This window comes from Bidens hawaiensis, unplaced genomic scaffold, assembly GCF_021521415.1.
Source record: "Bidens hawaiensis isolate Kalapana, Puna unplaced genomic scaffold, B.hawaiensis_p1.1 tig00030202_1, whole genome shotgun sequence".
Classification (NCBI taxonomy): domain Eukaryota; kingdom Viridiplantae; phylum Streptophyta; class Magnoliopsida; order Asterales; family Asteraceae; genus Bidens; species Bidens hawaiensis.
Genome location: NW_027495021.1, coordinates 19,084 through 40,555, shown reverse-complemented (window position 1 = coordinate 40,555; position 21,472 = coordinate 19,084). Strand labels below are relative to the sequence as shown.

The following is a 21,472-nucleotide window of genomic DNA, read 5'->3' as shown; positions in this document are numbered from 1 at the left end:
TGTCGGTTTCATTTAGATATAACTGATTCTTTTGGTCGAGTAATAAATATATATTAAAATTATATATTTCTGTCAAGATGATATTTCCTTACGTTGCGACCGATATTTTTGTGAAACATAGTATGTTTATATTTCCGTTCGAAAATTTCAAACTGACTTTATATATAGTTTGGCCGTTTAACTCGTAAAAGAAAACATTATTGTTACTCTAACATATAAATATATATTTAAGTAAAAACCACCTTTTTGACTCCAAATACCGTTTTATCCAATTTTTTTAGTTTCAAACTAACTAATATTTATTGTTGTCGTATTAAACGTAAAATTATATAGTTTTCTTTTAGAAACCGCGTTTAAGCTATAAATATATATAAAGGTATATTTTACATAATAATTTATAACAATCCATATTTGGTTTGTTATATATAAGTCAAAAAGCTTAGATACGTTTATTTTATATTTGAAAACCGATCATGGCCTTTAACCATATCCTTGCACTTGTATGGCCATAAGCCATATATTTAGTATTAAAACTAATGAAATTTTTCACCAAAACTATTTGTATTTAAAGTCGCCTATTTCACACAGTTGTTCAAATAACCGCTTTATAGACCCAATAACTCATGTTTTACTCATTTTATCTTTTTACATCCAAATTCTTATATTTTATGTTTTCATTTAAAAACTCCTTCTTAAATTTAGACATAATTAGGTTATGGCTTTTAGACATTAGTTCGCCACATCTAATTTGCTAATATTTTCTTCTTGCTTTTACGCATGTTTAATGACACCAAACATTTTCTTATTTATAACACATGTTTGATCATGACTCTAACCAATCTTTTACAAGGCTTTATTTTATTTTTATTTTTTTTCATTTATTTAGTTTATACCAAAACATATATTATTGATTCAATCTTATGTTTTATATCATTAACCCACTGATGTGTAGTTTGATTGTTAGGTGTTAAGAGCTAGCATAAACACACGCTAAATATATTTATAAAGATAGGCTCAAGTAGTTTAGCTCACTTAGTTTTAGGATTAAAGTTTAGAGAGATTAGAGAGTCTTGAGCTTGTTTCACCACGTAAATCTTGTTCAACTTCCCGGAAGAGATCTCATACACCATCTTGATTCTTGAACTTAGGATAATATGGATTCCTAGAATGTTTGTGTGTTTTTGTATATTAGCCATAGAGAGAGAGAGAGAGAGACAGAATCATAAGTATGTGTGTACGTAATACCTTAATAGAGATTTTAGAGAGAGAGAGAGAGAGAGAAGGTGGTGGTGGATGAATATGGTAGTTCCGGACTTCCGAGGTGGTGGTTTGCGGTGTCCGCTAAAGGATGGAGTTGGTTGCTGGTGGTGTTTGCGGCGTTACGGTGTAACGGAGATGGAACGAGATAGTGTGGAAGGTGATTAGTTCGGTGGTGGTTGACGGTGGTTATCAGAGAAGGAGGCGAGAGGTGAGGTGGTCTCATGATGGAGATGGTGTACCGGTGAGGATGGCGTACTGGTGGAGGGAAGTGATGGTTGTGATGTTATGCATGATGTGGTGCGGTGGCTGTTTATCGAGCATATGTGGGCTTATGATAGACTAATTGTAATTAAACTTGAAAAGTTTAAATCTAGAGGGAATTAACGTAAAGAAATCATTTTTAGTGATTGTATGGAAAATGTCTTAGTTTACGGGGTTTCATAACGAGCTTGAAGAAGGTGAACCTGCTATCCCTCTTGGAAAATTGACACTCTATACCGACTGAGCCTCGAGTATAGAAGGTTCCGGAGCTGGTTTCATCGTCACAGACCCCCAAGGAACCGAATATACTTATGCGCTCCAACTAGAGTTTCCATGCACTAGCAATGAAGCTGAATATGAGGCTTTGATTACAGGGCTTCGCTTAGCAATAGCGATGAAGATTCAGGAGCTAAATGCCTTTGTTGATTCAAGATTGGCAGCCAACCAATTTAACGAGTTCATGGTAAGGAAACCTTCAATGCTGAAGTATAAGCAGAAGGTCAAGGAGCTTATGAAGGAATTCAAGAACTGTTCCCTATCTCAAGTTTCAAGAACTCGAAACAAGCAAGCTGATGCTCTTAGCAAGCTAGCTTATCTGACCTTCGCTCATTTGACAAAGAAGGTCCTAGTGGATGCATTAATACCCCCCCCCCCTCCATTGAAGACTAGAAGTAAAAGATGTCATTGAAGAAGAAGGGGATACATGGATGACTCCCATCCTAGAGTTCCTTAAGAATGGGAAGCTTCCTGCTGAAGAAAGAGAAGCTATAAAGCTGAAGCTAAAAGCTAAGAAGTATGTTGTAGAAGAAGGTGTCCTATACAAGAAAGGATATTTGAGCCCTTTGCTATGATGTGTAGGACCAGATCAAAGTAATTACCTCGTAAGAGAAGTGCTTGAAGGCATTTTTGGAACACATTCTGGCCCAAGGTCAGTAGTAATCAGACTAATGAACCTAGGATACTATTGGTGAACAATGCACAAGGATTCTCCTGAGGTAATACACAATTTTGAAGCTTGCCAGCTCCATGCTCCCGTCAAGACTAATCCAAAGCATAACCTGGTACCCATCATATCTGCTTGGCCCTTCTACAAATGGGGAATGGACATTGTCGGGAAGGTGAAGTTTTTTACTAGTGGCTGTGGATTACTTCATCAAGTGGCCAGAAGTTAATCCCTTAACTTCTATCATAGGGAAGCAGGTGATAAACTTCGTATGGGAAAACATAGTTTGTAGGTATGGGCTGCCATGCTAGATAGTAACCAACAACAGGAAGAAAATTGTTGAGAAACCTTTCAGCCAATGGTGCAAAGAGCTACAAGTTAAGTAAGTATTTAGCTCGGTTGCCTACCCCCAATCAAGCGGCCAAGTCGAACAAATGAATCAAAGGATAGTAGAAGACATTAAGGCAATATTGGGAAGGTATGGCAAGAATTGGATACAAGAGATTCTGAGTGTTCTTTAGGCCATTCGAACAACGGAGAAAACAAGTCATGGCAAAACACCATATAGCTTAGTCTTCGGTTCAGAAGTTGTGATCCCTACTGAAATAGGGGTAAACACAAGAAGGTTCAGAAGCATCGATCAAGAAGCTAATGACTTAGAGGTTTTGCTCAACCTCGATCTCCTCGAAGAAGCCCATGACCAGGCTGTTGTCAAAGAAGCCATGTATAAGAATAAGCTGAAAGCCTTCTACAACACGAGAGTTAGAAAAGAAACATTCAAGCCTAGAGACTTGGTGCTCAAAAATAACGAGGCTAGTAAGCAGTCTGACACGGGGAAGCTGGGACCCAAGTGGGAGGGTCCCTACATCATCAAAGAAGCCCACAGGGACGGATCCTACAAGCTCAATGATCTAGAAGGAAAGAAGGTGCCACACCATTGGAGTGACAAGCACCTCAAAAAGTTCTTAGTGATCTTCATCGAAAATCTATGTAGTAGTTGTTTTGTTTATGTGAAGAAATTAATGAATGATTAAATCTTTTGAGTAACATACTTGTTAACTATTCTATCCAAGGGTGATCCCCTCCAAACAAGGCTCCATGAGGTCCGGCGAAGTTCCTACTCATGTACAGGGTTGAGCTCCTAGGCCATATAGCTCAGCAGGTAACAAGATGCTATATCTTCCTGTATATCGGCTGAGTCCCTAAAACAATACGACTCCAGAGAAAACAGAAAAAGAAATTGTATCCATGCAATGAAACTGAGCATCTCTCACCAACTCGCTCCATAAGTACAAGAAGCTAGAAGCTTACAAAGTTGAGAAGCTTAAAATAGCTAACGACTTATGCAACAATATACCACAAAACAAGTCATAAAAATTTCTTTTATCGTGTGGACTGACTAGCGGATAGGATATACTTTGCATCGGTTCTTAGTCACTAAGGTAAGGAAGGTGTATGCAGCACCACTCCTTAGAAAAGTTTCAAAGACATTGCAAAAATAGCAAACATAAAAAGCACAAGTAAATACAAAACAAACAACTACATGATTAATTAGGAAACATAAAGACACCATACAATGGTGCTACAAGCATCACAAAGAGTAAATAGTTTGTGCCGACAAAGGCTTACACACATGAAATAAAAGGAGCTTCACACATTAAGCTTAAACAACTAAATAGGCTACTTATCTCCGGCAGTAGCATCACCTTCACCCTCACGTCTTGAAGCTTTCGGGTCTCACCAAATAGGTCCCCATACAACATACTCATCTCAGCATCAAAGTTATCTAGGGAAGCTTCGGAGTGGCAAGAGAGGGAGTATCCTCAACCTCTCCTACAGGAGTATGGGAAGGATTTGCCTCAACTTCCTTATCATCAGAAGGATGGGTGGCAAGACCCCTAGTCGCAGGTGCTTCGGCAATGGTCTTGCCACCATTGGTAACATTCTTTTTATCATCTTCATCAACACTAACTTTCCCAGTGATCTTGTTAACCATAGCTTGAATAACCTGGTGAGCGAGTCCCTTCTTTAAACCTTTCGGCTCAATACTCTGAAAATTTGAAAATGGAGGATCATGAAAATGAGAAACGGCTTCGAGATAGGAGAAGGTCTTCATTTCCATGCCCTCACAGCAGCCGCAAAATCATTTGCGGCATGAGGTTGATAAGCAGGAAGTTCCTCGAGAGGACAGCCGGCTTGGCATGCCTCAAACCCAAGAGATAGGCTGTGATGACGACCATGGGCAATGGCTCTTGTATAAACTTCCCCAAGGTCTGAATTAAACTCACCGCTATTGAAGAGATACGAAACAACATGAGGAATACCTTGCTCGAGTAGTAATCGTTTCTCAGAGAAAAGCTCGTCAACCTAGGCCTGAAGATTAGTAATGGTAGTATCAGAAGCAAGCTTCCCATCTATGAGCTTCTGCCTCTCACCTTCCAGCTTCTAACGCTCAACATCCAGCTTTTTTTTCTCTTCAACGAGAGAGTTCCTCTCCTGACCAACCTCATGGCGTTGCTTGTAAGGTCCTTGGGATAGGCTTCTACTTTGTTCCGCTCATCCTCGGAGGAAGCCTTATATGCAGAAAGCTCGTGAACCAAGATTTGTTCACGAGCGGTTAGAGCCACAACCTTCTCATATGCCTCACTCAAGGCGCTCTCCAAGGATACCTTCTAACTTACCAGCTTTTTGGTCTCGCCCGGAGCATCCTCCACCGTCCCAAACCTTCCAGGACAAGAGAGACCAAGGAAGCTAGATGTTCACAATCTTTCCGATAACTTCACCATCTCCCAAACCTTTAACAACCTTCTTCGCTGCTACGGGAATAAAATGAAGAAGAAGGTACGAACAAACATGGGCTCTCTTCAAAATATCACCATTACGAATCTTCCACGATGGAACATACACAGAGGTAGTTTCATCAGAGGAAGCACCCTCAACATCAGCAGCTTGGGAAGCAACACCCTTCCCCTTGACCTTTCCAAATTGACAGTTTCTTCAGACGCCCCAACGCTAACAGACTCTTTCGCTTTCTCCACCACTTTACTAGAAACAGTGGGAGTTGGCTTCTTTCTAGAAAGCTTTAGCAGTTTTCTTTGGATTCATAGCCAAAGCTTCCTTCTCGGAACTTGTCTTCACATGTGACTTCAATGGAGAAGAGTTGGACTCCTAAGAACTTTCTCCACACCAGACGGAGTAAAACCAGTTTTGAGGCAACAAGTGCAGCATCTTCATCCAGATCCATAGGCTCGGTAACGGAAGAACTGGGAGTAGAAGTTTCCTTAAATCTTTTATTGCATCGAAAGGAAGCAGAAGCTGTCTTCCTAATAGTACCTTTAGGAGGAAGAGCTATAAAGGATAAAGTAGTCACATGATCACCAGGTTGACGAAAGTCCTTAGCATTCTCAACCACGTTGGGATAGCCAGGGGCAAAATCAGTTGACACAAAGGTCGTAGTAGAAAAATAATCAAGTTGGAGAAACTCTAAAGCACCACTCCCTGCAAAAGAGGAAGGTAAAAGTTAAACCCAAGAAGCAGAAGAAGCTTAAGCAAAAACGAACATACCTTTCTCATCAACAAAAACCTTGGGCTTCGTATGAGGGTTAGGCCATTTGATGCTAAAACCTAAGTAAACAAGGAACTCCTTCGAGAATGTCCGAAGCTTCACAAAACATAACAAAGGTTCTTCAAAAAAAGCAGCATCAAGCACCTCAACCTTAGGCTCAGCAAGGTTCAAAGCAAGTTCATGTTTCCTCCAGACAGAGGAAAATGGCAAATTGGATTTTGAAACAAAGAAAAACTTATCTTTCCATGGGGAAGTGAGCCCAACCATACTCAAAATCAATCCCGCTTCACAACGAGTCTTCTCCACGGTAAACCTTCCATTCTTAGCCAACTAAAATAACCTCCGCTACATCAAAAGGTCAGGATCGTACCCAAGAGAACGACATACTACCTCAAAATGTAATATTCGAGCGACCCCAACAGGGGCTAATTGACCAAGGAAAACGTTATGATGCTTCAAAACACTCACGAAAAACTTAGTGAAGGGGCACCGAAGGTTACATTGGTCAAAACAAGTATATATGGTAATTTTTCTACGAAGAAAACCGGACATGGGAGTAGAGTATTTGGGTAACTCCGGCTGAAAATCCGCCCCAATCCCATATTTGGAGAAAAATCGATCAAGTTTCGGTTGGGTCAGTATCTAGAATTGAGTCGCCATATCACCCTTAGAACCCATATTCAAAGAAAACGAAGAAGAGAAAACAACTTCTATCTTAAGAAAAGAAATGAAACAAGAAAGAAACCACCGGAAAAGGAAGTTATAACCGATGGTAATTAAGCGAAAATAAAGAAAAATGATGAGAGTCGCGGTTCTTTAGGGTTATAAAGGGATTTTTTGAATTTCAAATCCCTAAGAATCTGGACAGGTGGAAGGTCAGGATTAACATAGCCATAGCTATGTCAGTCGGCTGCATAATGGCCTCCTGACACAAAGGTCAAATCAATTGGACAAGGCAAGTAGAAGCCGTCATATTAGTGCATCACAATAATAACTAACAGTTTCTCTAAAAAAGCTTCAAGCTCTCACCCTTAGAATAAAACACAGAATCTTAGACTCATGAGCTTCAAGCTTCCAAAACAAAGAACATCACGAAATCACAAAACAAATAATATAGCATACGGTATGCCATAAGCTCCTATCTTCTAGCTCTAAGCTTCAGTATCAGAAGCTCCGGGCCACAAGCTTCTAGCTTCCGGACCACATGCTATAAACATTTTCCCGCTTATGGACTTCAATACACAAGTTCAAAATAGCGAAATGGGTATATGCATTGGTCTATGAAGATGCATGCCGCTGAGCCCAAAAGCATTAAACACCCCGGGGGGGGGGGGGGAATCCCAAAAAGAAAATGAGTTGAGTCATAAGCATTCATCATTACAATCCAAATACTTCTGCTTGGGGGGTTGATGACGTGGGTACCCCTACCCACCCATAGGCTAAAGAAGCTTAAGAATAAAGGAACAACAAACACAAGTTTATAAGACAGGGAAGCTTAGGAACAAGAAAAAAATAAACATAATATTCCAGACGGGAAGCTTGACACTTACCCAGCAAGGTTCCTAAGTTGACCAGGAAGCTCCTGCTATAGTAACTTCAGAAAAAATCATGGGTGACAAAGCTGGTGTCTACAATAAAGTAAAAGTAACAAGAAGACAAATAAAAGTTGAGCAAAGCTTATATGGAAATGGCATACACCCAGCCTGCGTAAGCGGAAGGGAAAGCTGACATTTTCCTCTTAAGAAGCTTCAGCTTCCCCAGGAAAGTTTCCGACTGCCTATAAAAGGAACACTTCACCAAAGGTATTCTCATTCCATCTTCACTTCATCCTTTCTAAACTCTCTCTTTACACTCCTACAACCTTATAATCATATCATTTCACTGATTCTCACACCAGGGGTTGATCGTAGGAGACCCCCTCTTATTGTGAGACTAACCGGTCGTGCTTTCTTTGATTCTTAACAGGTATAAAAGCTCTGATTCAAATACACTATTGAACTGCAATACTCTTGTTATTAGCTACATCATTGTAGCAACACCACCCATTAGGAGATATATGAAAAAAGATATCTATATAACAACATTATATTATATGAAGAATAACAACCAAACATAACTTATCTCTATTCAACGACTCAAAAATAAACACAACGGCCAACTAACTTCCTTCCACTCGCGCCAAATCCCATCCCCAAAATGCCCTCCGTCCTCCTCCATCCGCTCACCATATCTCAGCCGTATCGCCACCGCACCTTCCTCAATCACATTCTTCCACAAACAAGAAACCGTTCAATCGCATTCACCTGCAAATCCATCAACAACGATGCTGATGATGTATGCGTGTTTAGTTTCTAATTTCTATTTTGGTTTTGTTAACAATTTGTTTAAATTTAAGTTTCTCAATCAGGGCTATTTGTTGGATGCTCCTGTTTCAGCTGGAGATGGCTTCTCTTTTAGTGGAGGTTTTTGTTTATTCATTTATGAATTTGTGTGATTCTTTTCGGCTTTATTAATCTTTGTTTTGAGCAGGGAAGTACTCGGATGGACCGAATCCGGCTGATGAATGGTTTAAGAAAGGAAAATATGTGAGTTTATGTTTATTCAAAATCCTAAATTTAATTTCACATATGATTGCAGCTAAGGGTGTCAATCATGTCGGGTTGATGGGCTAAAATGTGCAACCTAAACCCACAATCCATGCTATTATTATTCGTGTCAAAGATTTCAACGCTAACCCGCATACACATAAATTCGGGTTAACCCGAGCTCAACCCGTTTTAAGTGTTTAACCCATCTATAAAAAGGAATCTAAAAATAAAACTGATATAATTTATAGTCGTAGAGTAAATGAGTAACATGAATATAATTTTTTTGTTAGTTATTGAAAATCTTGAAATTGAATTGGAAATTACAAACGTGCCAAACAATCAAACCATTTTTATAAAGTTGTTTTTAAATATAATTACAGTTGAAACTTGAAAGGGTTAACGAGTCAAACAATCAAACCATTTTTATACAGGTAAACCGGAACCCAAACCATTTTTAACAGGTCGTGTTAGTCGACCTGAACCCGACTCGTTTTTTAAATGGTAGAGTTAGTCGAACCAAAACCTGTTTTTTTTCGTGTCAGGTTCCGGTCGTGCTTTGGGTCGTGTCTACACTTGTCGCCCCTAACTGGAGCATAACATATGAGTTTTTACTTTTATTTTTATTTTTCTAACAATTTAACTCTTTAGATGAAAGCACATCCTGTGTATGGCACTGGTGAAAAGGCCAAAGATCCAATTTTTGGTCTTGCAATGGGTGGCAATTCTCAAGCTTCAACAGATCTTTTCAGGTACTCTTTAAAGTATTACTATTCTTTAAAATTACTCACCCATCCAATGAAAATTGCAATAATAATTCTTCGGCTTGATGATCAAAGTCAACATTTTTGCTTAACTTAATTTGGTCAAACACTGCAATTTACATAGGATGGAGGGTAAAAAAGTGAGTGAGTTAGGTGATTGTAATGCAGTAATTGAAGTGGGCTATTTGCAGGGCGTACCGATTGAAACATGCTCTATATATATAACTTTTGCACCAGATGGTTTTGTGTAGAAAGTGGAAATGCTGATAAACCTTCGGTTATATTAATTCATGGATTCCCTTCACAGGTGAGTTTTATTTTTCAGATTTTATAATAGATAAGAGGACTAATAACTTCCTTTAATTGGGTAATAAATTTCATTTGGTGTGTTTTAGGCTTATTCGTACCGCAAGGTACTTCCACCACTATCCAAGGATTATCATGCCATCACTTTTGATTGGCTAGGTAAGTCATTCAGGCTTTTTAGTAAAAGGCGAAAGAATAGTTCGGTTTGTGCTTATTGCATAGCTGCGTCAGTCATTGACGTGGTCAACGGTCAAAATGATGACATGTCAGTAGCTTTGACCAGGTTGTCTTTTTCCTCTAACAGGTTTTGGATATTCAGACAAGCCTCAACCTAAATATGGATTCGATTACACCTTAGATGGTAAAAAAATAAATTCAGTTTTTCATTTTCGTTGGCATTTTAAACTTCTATGTAGAATATTATACATCATTTAACCTTATGCTGTATTTGCTGGTAAACAGAATTTGTTTCAGCACTGGAATCTGTAATTGATGAGCTCAGTGTCAATAAGGTTTCACTGGTTGTTCAGGTATATTAATCCACTTTAACTTATTAATTTATCATAAAAGCCGATATGGATATCTAAACCTTGCAGGGTTATTTTGCACCCATTGTTGTTAAATATGCAAGCAAACATCAGGAGAAGTTGAATGATCTAATTTTGCTTAATCCTCCGGTATGCACCTTCTCTTTCCATATTGTTTCTACTGAAGCAATTTTATTAATGCTGACTATTGACATAATAATTCTGTATTGAATTTAAAATTTGAAGGGACCGATGTTCCGAAATACCCTTACCTATTGTCAGTACTGGCTAATAACTCGTTGTTTAACCAATTTTTCAAAGGTAAACTGTTCAGAAAATATGCATAACTTCTTACGAAACTGTAAAATAAGCTTTTGAGTTAGTTACTCGGATGGTCCATGTAGTAAGTGTAGATTGAAATGACTAAAATACCCAGACTCTTCTTGTCGTTTAGTATATAAATTATGCATTAAATGAAAAACAAACAAAACAATAAATGCCCAATCTCTCTAAACTCTCTTTTTATTTATTTATTTTTTTTAATATTCCCATTTAACTGGAAAATGAGATATTAAATTAAAAATTTTGGTTCAATGACTGTAGCTAACGGCCAAGCATGCGAACCTTCCTTCAACATTGTCAATATTCAGTAACTTTTTGTTGGGTGAAATATTCTCACAGGTATATGACATACTAATACATGTTACTAGAATTACATTTTGAATATTAAATGAATGACATAATTTTTGAAATTTTTGTTAACTAGGATCCTCTAAGGGCGAGTGATAAAGCCTTAACAAGCTGTGGGCCCTACAAAATGAAAGAAGATGATGCAATGGTGTATAGGAGACCATATCTTACGTCGGGTTCATCTGGCTTTGCTCTGAATGCAATTTCTCGTTCAATGAAAAAGGAACTTAAGGTGCTATATATAAAGATAATCACTTCAAAAATATTAAGATGTTTTTGTATATTTGGAATATTATTGTGCGTAGAAATATGTTGAAGAAATGAGAAAGATCCTGATGGATGACGATTGGAAAGTCAAAACTTCAATTTGTTGGGGTCTAAGAGACCGATGGCTAGATTTTGATGGAGTTGAAGATTTTTGCAACGCTACGAAACATCGACTAGTTGAACTTCCAATGGTACTAATCAAACATGTCACAGATACAAGGAGAATAGTGTGTTTTTTTTTGGGGGGGGGGGGTCGGGTGGCAGGTTAAAAAGGTCAATTTTCGTTGGGTTATTTTTTCCTAAATAGTTTTGTGAATTAAACATGGTTAAAAAAATATATCAGTACAATAATAATCTAAATTTCCAGATATAGCAATTTAATTGGCTGTATAAATTACAATTTCTGTTGAGTTATTTTTTTAATAAATAATTTTGTGAATTAAATATGGTTAAAAGAATATATCATTACAATTATAATCTAATTTTTCAACTAAAGCAATATAATTGGTTGTAACTAACAAGAATAACATCGTACCCGGCATAATCCCACTTATAGCATTAATTTAATCGGTTGATGAATTTAAAATATATACTTCCTTCGTCTGACTCGTGTATTAGTCTTTCCTAATAATTTGGGGTGTTAACTGTGAATAAAATAATATCTTATTACCCTAATAATCTATTTGTTTAAATAAAACAATTTAATTGGTTGTATGGATTAAAAGTAATACATTCTAGTCATTTAACTGTTTATTTTTTAGCTAATTTTTCTGTTTCTTTATTTTACCATCTGACCTATAAAAATAATAATGTAACCCAAATAATTAAGTTGCAAAATTTGGTTTGCAGGCAGGGCATCATGTACAGGAGGACTCGGGTGAAGAACTTGGAAGCATTATTGCTGGACTCATTAGCCGAAAGGTTCGAATTTGATATCTTGATCACATTTCTTTATCCAAATTACCTTTTTTCATGTGAAAATAATGGAAAAAAAAATATGATATATATGTGATTAATTATTGGTATCTGTAAGATACATATGAATTTGAAAAGATGTATACTTGTTAGGTTATTGTAACTTTATAAAATAATGGAAACAAAGGGATTTTGTGTTATAATAAGTTAGCGTCACTGATGGCTGTATGGATCAACCCAACACGTATCTTGTTCAACTGCTTTTCGCCATCTTCGCTTGAATGTTTCTAGCTCGTTAAATGACTGTTTTCGAACCTGCCAAATTAAATACAAGATTTGTAATTTAATTTGTCAACTTAAATATGCCCTTTTGACTTTTCTGGTCAAATATGTAGTTTTTAAAAGATTGGGTTTTGCAATTCAAAAAGGGGTAGCGGCGCAGCTTGTTGTCCGCTTGCCTTCTGTTTCGATGTAATCTAAACATTAGAATTGAAAAGTTTTTTTTATTTTAATCAAAATGAACCCAATAATCGATATGTATACCCATAAATGTCTTTTGTATAACCTACCTCAGTTCTTATATCAATGTGATTGGGTTCCAATGAGACTGCATCTTGTGAAGGTTGTTTTGATGGCTCAATATTTGTCTGCACAAACAAATAACAAATTCACATGATCACATGTGCACTCATTTCTTTCTTCATACTCATGCCCAAAAATCAAGCCATGTGCATGAGTCAACCATCCTTATAAAATCGACCTTTTAAAATCTAAGAATTTATTTATCTATTTAATTTGTTGTCATTTCGCTAAAGGTTAAATTATGTAAGATGGTTCAAAAGGTCGATTTATGACCTCAAGTTAGTCTAGAATATGCTGTAGACAAACAAACCTTGTTTTCTGATCCCCCGAGCGTAGGAAGACCATAGTGAACAACATACTCTGAGTCAATGATCCCGATATACTGAGTTCTATTACCTTGTGCACAATATCCCAATTGCATGTCTAACCCCCACGCATGAATCAAGTCATTCTGTCACAAATCAAAATTAAATGGCCTTTGTGAGAACAATTATATTTACAAGAAAGTGATTGTGTTGTATGATGTGGTTTACCTGAATCATATGCCATACGCACCGCCATGCTTCTTTTGAGAACACGGGAGCCATCATTTCAACCCACCTGAGTTAAGTCATCACATTGCTCCACATATTAAAAGAAAGGAACTTCATTTTGATGCTAATGAATGAATGTTTTAGCGTCTTACCCTGTACATGGAGGGTCTGTGCTGTTCCTGTAACAGTTCTTTTTCGAGCGACTCATTCTTTCGATCCTTCTGATATTGTCACATCAGATTTCAGTCATAAGACAATTTTTGACTTTTGGGATTAACCATAATATAATAGTTGGCCTTTTGAGAAAACATCAAACGAGATTCGAGGTCAATTGTTTACCTGTGTACTGTTGACCCTTTTTCTCGTGTTGTCATTTCATGATGCACCTCTGATTTCTCAGGGTCAAGTGCAGGCTGTGAGATATGAAGCCCTTCGTTTCTAACTATCGATACATATCTGCATCATTAATATTACCAAAACAAAGTCACATTCCTTTGATGTTTTGACTTTCTAAAAGAATGTAAAGTCAAACAGATGAATAACCTTCCGGCATCAAAATTTTGGACACCAAGATCTTCGTCCCAAAGAAAGATGTAAGCATACTCTGAGACAACATCCGGGTGCAAAAATCTCTTAGCAAACCACCTGTACCATCCATACACCATAGTAAGAATCAAATAAAAAACAAGCAAAGGTATCCAGTATAATCCCACTCGTATGATAGGTCTAGGGAGGGTGGGACAAGGACAAATCTTTACTCTATCTAGAAGATAGAGAGGCTTCTCCCACTGACACCCTCGACTACTCTTCTGATGTGCAGTATAAGTATAACTTATTAACTTTTTGAAAAGTAATAAGGTGTTTGGGATTGATTATGTTGTGAGAAGAAAATTTCTATAAGTTACACTTTTGTAACTTATTAACTTAATGAAAAATTATAAGGAGATAAAATAAGGAATCCCAAACACCCCCTAATAATAGTTGCAGTACCCTACCAATCAATAACAAAGAGGTGGCTAAGAGAGAGAAAAACAAGGAAACTAGAAACTTACCACTTTGTTTGACTAATAGCCGAAAGATGTATGGCGCGGCTACTCCATTCTAGATCCTTCCATTCATCCACAATCCCGTCATAATGGAAAAGCATGATCACAAAATCGTCTGCTGGGAACTGTAGGAAACCATATAAAATGAATATACAAAATTGTTTTTTATATGGAGTATATAGTTACACTAGAAAACTTTGATGAATTACCTTCTTAATCATTTCATTCACATTTGCTTTTTGCTTCTTTCCAACTGCCATAGCCAACAAGCTCATTGGTGATTTGGGGTTCTTCTAATACACGATATAAGACTAGTTATACATATATGAGCACTTCCAAGTCGACATTTTTGTTTTAAAAAGGCAGAGAAACTGGTACGCACCCGTTTCTTACGTGGTCCCCACAATGGCCGCATCTCTAGATCAGATGTTTTGACTACAATACCTTTAGGTAAAGCTTCACTTCCATCAAGACTGCATTGATTCTTTAAGAAAGCCATTGTGAAAATATCAACTTTCATCTTTATAAATCAAGAAAGTTAAAGATAAATTCATTCTGGAAATAAACATTGTAAATGATAACTTTGATCGTTGTAGATCAAGAAGGTTAAAGACAGATTCTTTAAGAAAACCATAGTCAAAAGATCAACTTTGATCTACATAAATCAAAAAACTTATATATTGATTCTTGAAGACCATTGCGAAGGATTAACTTTGATCTTTTATATCAAGAAACGTAAAGATTGACTATCCAAGAAACCATTGTGAAGGATCAGCTTTCATCTTTGTAGATCAAGAAAATTAAATATTGATTCTTTAAGAAGCAATTGCAAAGGGTGAACTTTCATCTTTATATATCAAGAAATTTGAAGATTATTCAGAACGGCGGGTCGAACCTGGCATTCGTTTGTTGGTGTAACCTCAGTCTGCTGTAGTTCTGGAAACTTCTGAACCACGATTGCTCGCAACTGTTGGAGCTAATAAAATCAATGAATACAAAACGAGTAGCATGAGTGGTTTTTTATAATTTAAGTGCGATCAAGGGCTGCTAAGTGGTTCAAACTTCAAACCCGAGACCTTATGTTTGGAAACAACTAACGATGGGGGTACCTGTTTATGACTTACACCTACAATCGCGCCTGCTATAAAGAAAGCCGATGAAACTAATATAGCACCAAAAAGAATGCTGCAAATTACTGATTTTTGCCTCTTTCTTGGCAAATTGACCTACAAAGCAATCAATCATTCATATATAAATTTTTCATTTTTCGTTAAACTAACGTCCTGAATGAAATGTTGGTGAGAATGATCAAATGTGAAAATTAATATGCTAACATTTTTTGATCATTGGATGCAAAACTGTTATTCGAATATCAGATGAAACAAAAGCAACTTACATAAGTGTTCTTCATGTGATTAGCTTGCAGAGAAGACGGAGTTTTAAGTGAAATGAATTCAATGATCAAGAAACAAATAATATGCAGAATCTTGTTTAATAATATATATGCGTGTGTCTAATGCCTATATTTGAATGAATGAAAAGTAGCGTTGACTTTAGATGTCAAAAAAGAAGTGGAAGTTGAATAGAAAAGAGCACCTTTCCTTGCAATTGGGGAAATAAGTTGCGATTTTACCCGCAAACTTTAAATAAATAAGAATATCCATGAAATTCGAATCCACGTTACCCGCTAAATTTATATTCTCTTTAATTATACGTAAAATTTATTGCTTATTCAATAACAATATATATATATAGGGTTTGGATCAAATATAAATGAAATTAACGTGCCAAACGCGAGAATCAAGTAAAGTAATTATATATACAAGTAGAAATGAAATTAACGTGCTAAACGCGAGAATCAAGTAAAGTAATTATATATACAAGTAGAGTAATTATGTAATTACACTACAGAGTAATTACGTAATTACTCTATGGTGTAATTACATAATTACTTTACTTGTATATATAATTACTCTACTTGATTCTCATGTTTAGCACGTTAATTTCATTTATACGTTAACCCTTCCTTATACACACACACACACACACACACACACACTAGTTTTTATCCCCCGTATTACGGGGTTTTTTAAATTTTTCATTTCTAATATTATGAATGCATTTCTTTAGATTTTAGTTTATTTATTGTAAGAAGTTAATAATATACTTAAACCTATTTTAATTAATTTATGTTGAGTTATGCAATTTTTTTAATGAAATGCTAAATGAATTATCTACTTAATTTTTATATTTATTCGTTTATATTCATTTGCTATAATTTGGATATTATTTTGTGAAACTTTTCATTTAAGTTAAACTTGAAAGAAAAAAGAATCGCCGATGTAACTAAAAATGCATATTAAGAAATCAAATTAGGATTTGATTACGGAGTTTGTTTTACATTTTACGTTTCTAGTATTTATATATATTTTTTATTTATTATAAGGAAATAATAATAAAATTAGGCTTTAATAATGAAAAGGTTTTACAAATAAATGAGATGTTATAACCCATTTAAAATCTATTTGGGTTTGATGAGACCCATGACCTGCTTATTTTTTTACTAATTATAAATAATATCTTTTTTAAAAAACTTCGGATATTAATTTTTAGTATATCCCTATTTTATAGAATTTTCATATCAAATATTTGGTGAGATTAAATTTTAATATAATGAGATGTTATAACTCGTTTAATGGCTATCTAGGTTTGGTAAGACCCATATCCGTCAATTCGGGTCAAATGCATGAGAAACCACCATTTAGAAATAAAGCAATCTGGTGGCTTAAGAAAAAATAGAGAGGTTTCGTTTATATATATATATATATATATATATATATATATATATATATATATATATATACTAGCATTAAGCCCGTGTAACACACGAGATTATCCAAATAATAAAGTTATAAATAAAGCAAATAAGTACATACTGTATATGAAAAAATGATTACAACTATGTTTATACCTATACTATGTGTAAATAAATTGATTTTATGTCACACCCCGTTGAGCGAATTGCGGAAGCGTAAAAAGAAAATGTAACAGACACATCTGGTATCAACCGCATTGTTTATAAAGAACAATATAAACTAGTTTATAATATTTTACATCGATCTAACTTTGTTTACAACTAGGTGATACAAACTAAATCCAGCCCGTTAAGCGACTTTACTTCTTACTAGCACACTTGCATCAATTCACCCAGCATTGATCGCAAGTCAAACACGTAGCACATTGACTTTCTAATCCAATCCAGTACCTGAAAAACATGTTAAAACGGGTCAACTACAAATAGTTGGTGAGTTTCACGAGTTTCAAGAAATCAGTTGTGCGTACAACAATCACAGTTGTAAATACGCGAGTATGTATGTATGTACGTTCACAAGTACGTTTGTTTGTATGTTTATGATGTAATTATGCTAAGCTACAGTGAAGCCTTGACTGTTCGTGCTGCGTGCCTCCATTTCCCATGCTCAACCAACCATTGTGGCCCCCTTTCCGCCCACAACATGCCCCGAGTAGCTATGTCTAACACTACATAGCGTGCTTGTATAATTATGGTCATGTGCAAACGGGATAATGTCTCAGCAAACCGTGTTGGCCCCGCCTGGGTTTGTCAAACCAATAGTACTATTCACAAGCCACCGGCTCGAAGTTAATCACTGTGTTAGTAGGGACTTTCATGTGTTAGCATTTAGATAATTCACATAATCACATGTTTCAGATAAGTATATAGATATAAGCAAACATGTTTTTCACCCCAAAAGTTCATAGAACAGTTCAGAAAGATGGGTCATGAAACTCACTGTTTAGTAGATAATCAGTAGCACGTCGGTTCAAGGTTTGAATAACTTGCAATCACGGTTTCCTATAATCACTATTATAATAATATTAATATTTTAATATTATTATAATCTCAATACTAAACTGGGCTGTATAACTAATCTGGGTATAGCTGGAACGCCCAGAAAGTGGCAATAGGCTTAGGTTGTGATGTTGTTCAATGTCTAATACTTAAAACCAAACTTGGCTCAGATTATCGTTTTCCCAGCTGGGCCAAGTTGTTCGTTTATGAGTTCAGAAAACAGTTATGGGAAAATAAGCTTGGGTCAATGTGTTGGTTAATAAAATGATTAAGTTATAAAGAAAGATCATATATTGGAGTCCCGGATTAGCTACGGGGCCCGTTTCCGTTTATTCGGTTTGATTTGAGAAGAAACGCGCACAATATATCCAGATTGTCCAGGTTTCTCATAAAAAGGTTCGTTTTTACTTAATTAATCCAAAAACATGAATGTTGATCACTTTTGGTGTTTTGATATTCCCGCAGGTTCGCTAATCACGAACTTGCCGGTTTTTATTAAAATTGAATTTGTTTAATCTTCAAATTAGCATAATTAATTAACCGTTAATCATTAATTTATGAAAATTTTGCCACTTATCAATTAAAATATGTAGATTTTTATAAAAATATTTCTTGACTTATTTGCTTTTTTATTAATTTATAAAAATTCATTTCACCTGCTATATTTAGCCTGAAAATTGTCCGTTTATCCCAAACGATTTCCAAAAATTCCACAAAAATTCCTGGATGTTCAAATTATATACCAAAAGCATCTGTGTCAATTCCAGAATGTAAAAAGCTTGTTCAATACTCTTTTCGGCCCAAATTCGGCTATAAAAACTCATATGAACGCACATGTACAACACACCATTAGGCTTTTCCAAATGATCCCAAACTTCATGTGTGATCAAAATATACCAATCCTGAGTTTTCAACCAACTTTCATAATTTTTCAAGCATTTTAACTATTTTTCCCAATTAAACATCCCAATTCGGTAATAAATTTGCTAAATATTCTCGGATGGTCGAAAAATTACCAAATTTGAAAAGGGACTCAATGATATGGTCCCTGATGTCCCTGAAAAATTTCAAGATCTAACAATATGTACATCACAACCGTAACCTAAACAGCCCGAAATCGAGTGATTCGGTATTACCTTAGCGGTTTTGGTTCGTTTTCGCCTTTCTAATCAAGTTTTCGGGTTCTCGCGCTTATATGAAAGCTAGATACAGGTCCTATATCACAAAACAAGCATGTTTCATCAATATGGCAGCCTCTTAACTTAGGGTTTCGGCTAGGGTAATAAACCGAACTTTTGAACCGTATAAATGCCGTTTAAACCCTATAATCTGTGTTTATGGCCAAAAAAGAGTATGATTCTGATTCCTAGCCATGTCTATGATAAAAACATGTTTTTAGACCATTTTTATGGTTTTTGCATGGTTATGAATGATTTTTGGTAATCATACTATATTTATATGAAGTTAAACTTGTTTAAACAAGATGTAAATGATCAAAATATGAAAGGTACCTTGAGTTTTTCTTTTTCTTTTTTTTTTTTTTGAAGATTGATGTAGTGCAGATTTCTCCAGAATTTAGTGATAGGTTTCATGTCAAAATATCTTAGTAAATGTATAAATAAAGAAAGGTTTCTTAAGGTGGGGTTTTCTCACATTTCTTTTTTTTTTTTTGCGTACGGGACATTAATTAGGCCCACTTGGGCCTATTTTGGTCCAATAATCTGGATTTACAAGCCCGTACGTGAAAAGCCAAGTCCAATTTTAGTTCAGTTTCAGTTTTTGGCGCGAAAAAAATATATCGGGTACGACAAACAGCGCGAAAACGAGTGTTTTTCGGCTATTTTCATATAAATTTATAAAAACATAGTATACGTAAGTAAATTTCGAAAATATTTTCACGGATTGCTTAAAAAATTTCAAATAAGTGTTTTGTAAGTCTTTTTCGGCTTAACGGATGATACAATGCTTGTTTTGTAACTATCTTTCGCATTTAAATCTATAGCGGGTCGTTAAACGAGCATGTTTTCGTTTAACTTGTTTGCTATCGAACTAAGGCCATAAAACTAATATATTAGCTTATATTAAATGTATATTACTTATAGATGCCCCCCCGGGATATCTGGGTCATAAACAGACCCGTTCGGTTATCCGTTTGTTCGTTATGTAATAAGCGGTTAAACGCTTATTCGATTTGTGAAAACTGAGATGTATCCGGTTTTGTCACGATTGTCACATTTTATTTATATAAGAAAATGATTTTTTCAAAAAAAATGAACTTAATAAAATAATAATAATAATAATAATAATAATAATAATAATAATAATAATAATAAAAACGCAAGTGCAAAAACATACCTGAGAACAGCCCATCTATTGGAAATTTGATTCTCAGTATCATATATATATATATATATATATATATATATATATATATATATATATATATATATATATATATATATATAATTGAAATAATTTTGGTTATGAACCACTTTTAAAAATGACTCTTCATACAATAATAATTCTGAGCTATACCATGAAAATGATTTTTATAATTTAGAGAGGGGCTTCTCGACTTTGCTATAATGACAGCATATAAAAATAATATGTTAACCTGTTCAGTGTTGTAAATGTTTTGCTTCACTTGATCATAATTTTGTATGACATGTTTCACGCACTACATTTTAATCACTATTAAAGGAAAATTCAATTCTGACATATATGTTTCAAAATTGGTAAAAGTTAGAAGCATTGATAGCCTGGAGGTAGCATGTCGAAAGTGTTCGCCGTATTTTCTTAAATTTTAGTAGTTGTGGGAAAAATATTCAATGTCACACCCCAACCTAAGGCGGAAATGTCGCGGCGTGATATGATTGCTCACAGCTCAAAGATACTATTATATATAAAATGTAACAATATCTAATTAATTATTTTATTCAAATAATACACACATTATCCAATTATAACAAGCAACTTACAAATATGAATATAAGCTCAAATAATGTTTATCTCGATTATATCTTAAGGTCTTGTCTACGTGTCCAAACTTCAATCTTCAATACAAGCAACCTGCATATGCATATAAAATGGAGTTTGTCAACATAAAGTTGAGTGAGAATATCACCGGCTTTGACACAACAATATAAATAAGCATAACGTGATAAGTGCGGTAAATATAATCAAACCATAAACAAGTATGTAGACCATTGCCAAGCGAATCGGGCATTGGTCAATAGCAGCAGCACCCATTATATGAATGAATGAATAGTAAGACAAGTAAGCAAGTAGCACGTATGTTTGATTAAGTCACTCACAATTACACGTATGCATTTATTTGAATATATATATATATATATA

General features: G+C 35.4%; 2 protein-coding genes and 2 long non-coding RNA genes across 4 annotated transcripts; 1 reads left to right on the top strand and 3 right to left on the bottom strand.

Moving 5' to 3' along the window:
- Positions 1 to 8,225: 8,225 nt before the first annotated feature.
- On the top strand, positions 8,226 to 12,463 carry LOC143580017 (uncharacterized). The gene is made up of 13 exons (XM_077063162.1): positions 8,226 to 8,363; positions 8,437 to 8,491; positions 8,559 to 8,614; positions 9,266 to 9,366; positions 9,616 to 9,685; positions 9,774 to 9,843; positions 9,989 to 10,045; positions 10,147 to 10,214; positions 10,281 to 10,361; positions 10,815 to 10,892; positions 10,978 to 11,133; positions 11,207 to 11,359; positions 12,018 to 12,463. Exons 1-13 carry the CDS (start codon positions 8,226 to 8,228, stop codon positions 12,099 to 12,101), a joined length of 1,167 nt encoding a protein of 388 aa, XP_076919277.1. The 3' UTR covers positions 12,102 to 12,463.
- On the bottom strand, positions 12,296 to 13,019 carry LOC143580019 (uncharacterized). Its single transcript, XR_013143574.1, has 3 exons — positions 12,976 to 13,019; positions 12,653 to 12,730; positions 12,296 to 12,398 (listed from the first exon to the last, which is right to left on the bottom strand). It is a non-coding gene; the product is annotated as an uncharacterized LOC143580019 (long non-coding RNA).
- Positions 13,020 to 13,038: 19 nt separating this feature from the next.
- On the bottom strand, positions 13,039 to 13,422 carry LOC143580018 (uncharacterized). The gene is made up of 3 exons (XR_013143573.1): positions 13,351 to 13,422; positions 13,199 to 13,265; positions 13,039 to 13,116 (listed from the first exon to the last, which is right to left on the bottom strand). It is a non-coding gene; the product is annotated as an uncharacterized LOC143580018 (long non-coding RNA).
- An 81-nt stretch (positions 13,423 to 13,503) lies between these two features.
- LOC143580016 (uncharacterized) lies at positions 13,504 to 15,722 on the bottom strand. The gene is made up of 8 exons (XM_077063161.1): positions 15,641 to 15,722; positions 15,354 to 15,470; positions 15,140 to 15,220; positions 14,627 to 14,728; positions 14,454 to 14,537; positions 14,251 to 14,369; positions 13,742 to 13,843; positions 13,504 to 13,654 (listed from the first exon to the last, which is right to left on the bottom strand). Exons 1-8 carry the CDS (start codon positions 15,653 to 15,655, stop codon positions 13,534 to 13,536), a joined length of 741 nt encoding a protein of 246 aa, XP_076919276.1. The 5' UTR covers positions 15,656 to 15,722; the 3' UTR covers positions 13,504 to 13,533.
- Between the last annotated feature and the right edge of the window lie 5,750 nt (positions 15,723 to 21,472).

Bases quoted from the DNA above. Each gene is read 5' to 3' on its own strand.
- LOC143580017 (XM_077063162.1), top strand. From the start codon at position 8,226: ATGCCCTCCGTCCTCCTCCATCCGCTCACCATATCTCAGCCGTATCGC. The intron at 8,492-8,558 runs GTTTTTGTTTAT...TGTTTTGAGCAG, and splicing joins TGGCTTCTCTTTTAGTGGAG to GGAAGTACTCGGATGGACCG. The intron at 10,893-10,977 runs GTATATGACATA...TTTGTTAACTAG, and splicing joins TGGGTGAAATATTCTCACAG to GATCCTCTAAGGGCGAGTGA.
- LOC143580016 (XM_077063161.1), bottom strand. The intron at 15,221-15,353 runs GTACCCCCATCG...TGATTTTATTAG, and splicing joins TAGGTGTAAGTCATAAACAG to CTCCAACAGTTGCGAGCAAT. The intron at 14,370-14,453 runs GTAATTCATCAA...GGTTTCCTACAG, and splicing joins TGAATGAAATGATTAAGAAG to TTCCCAGCAGACGATTTTGT.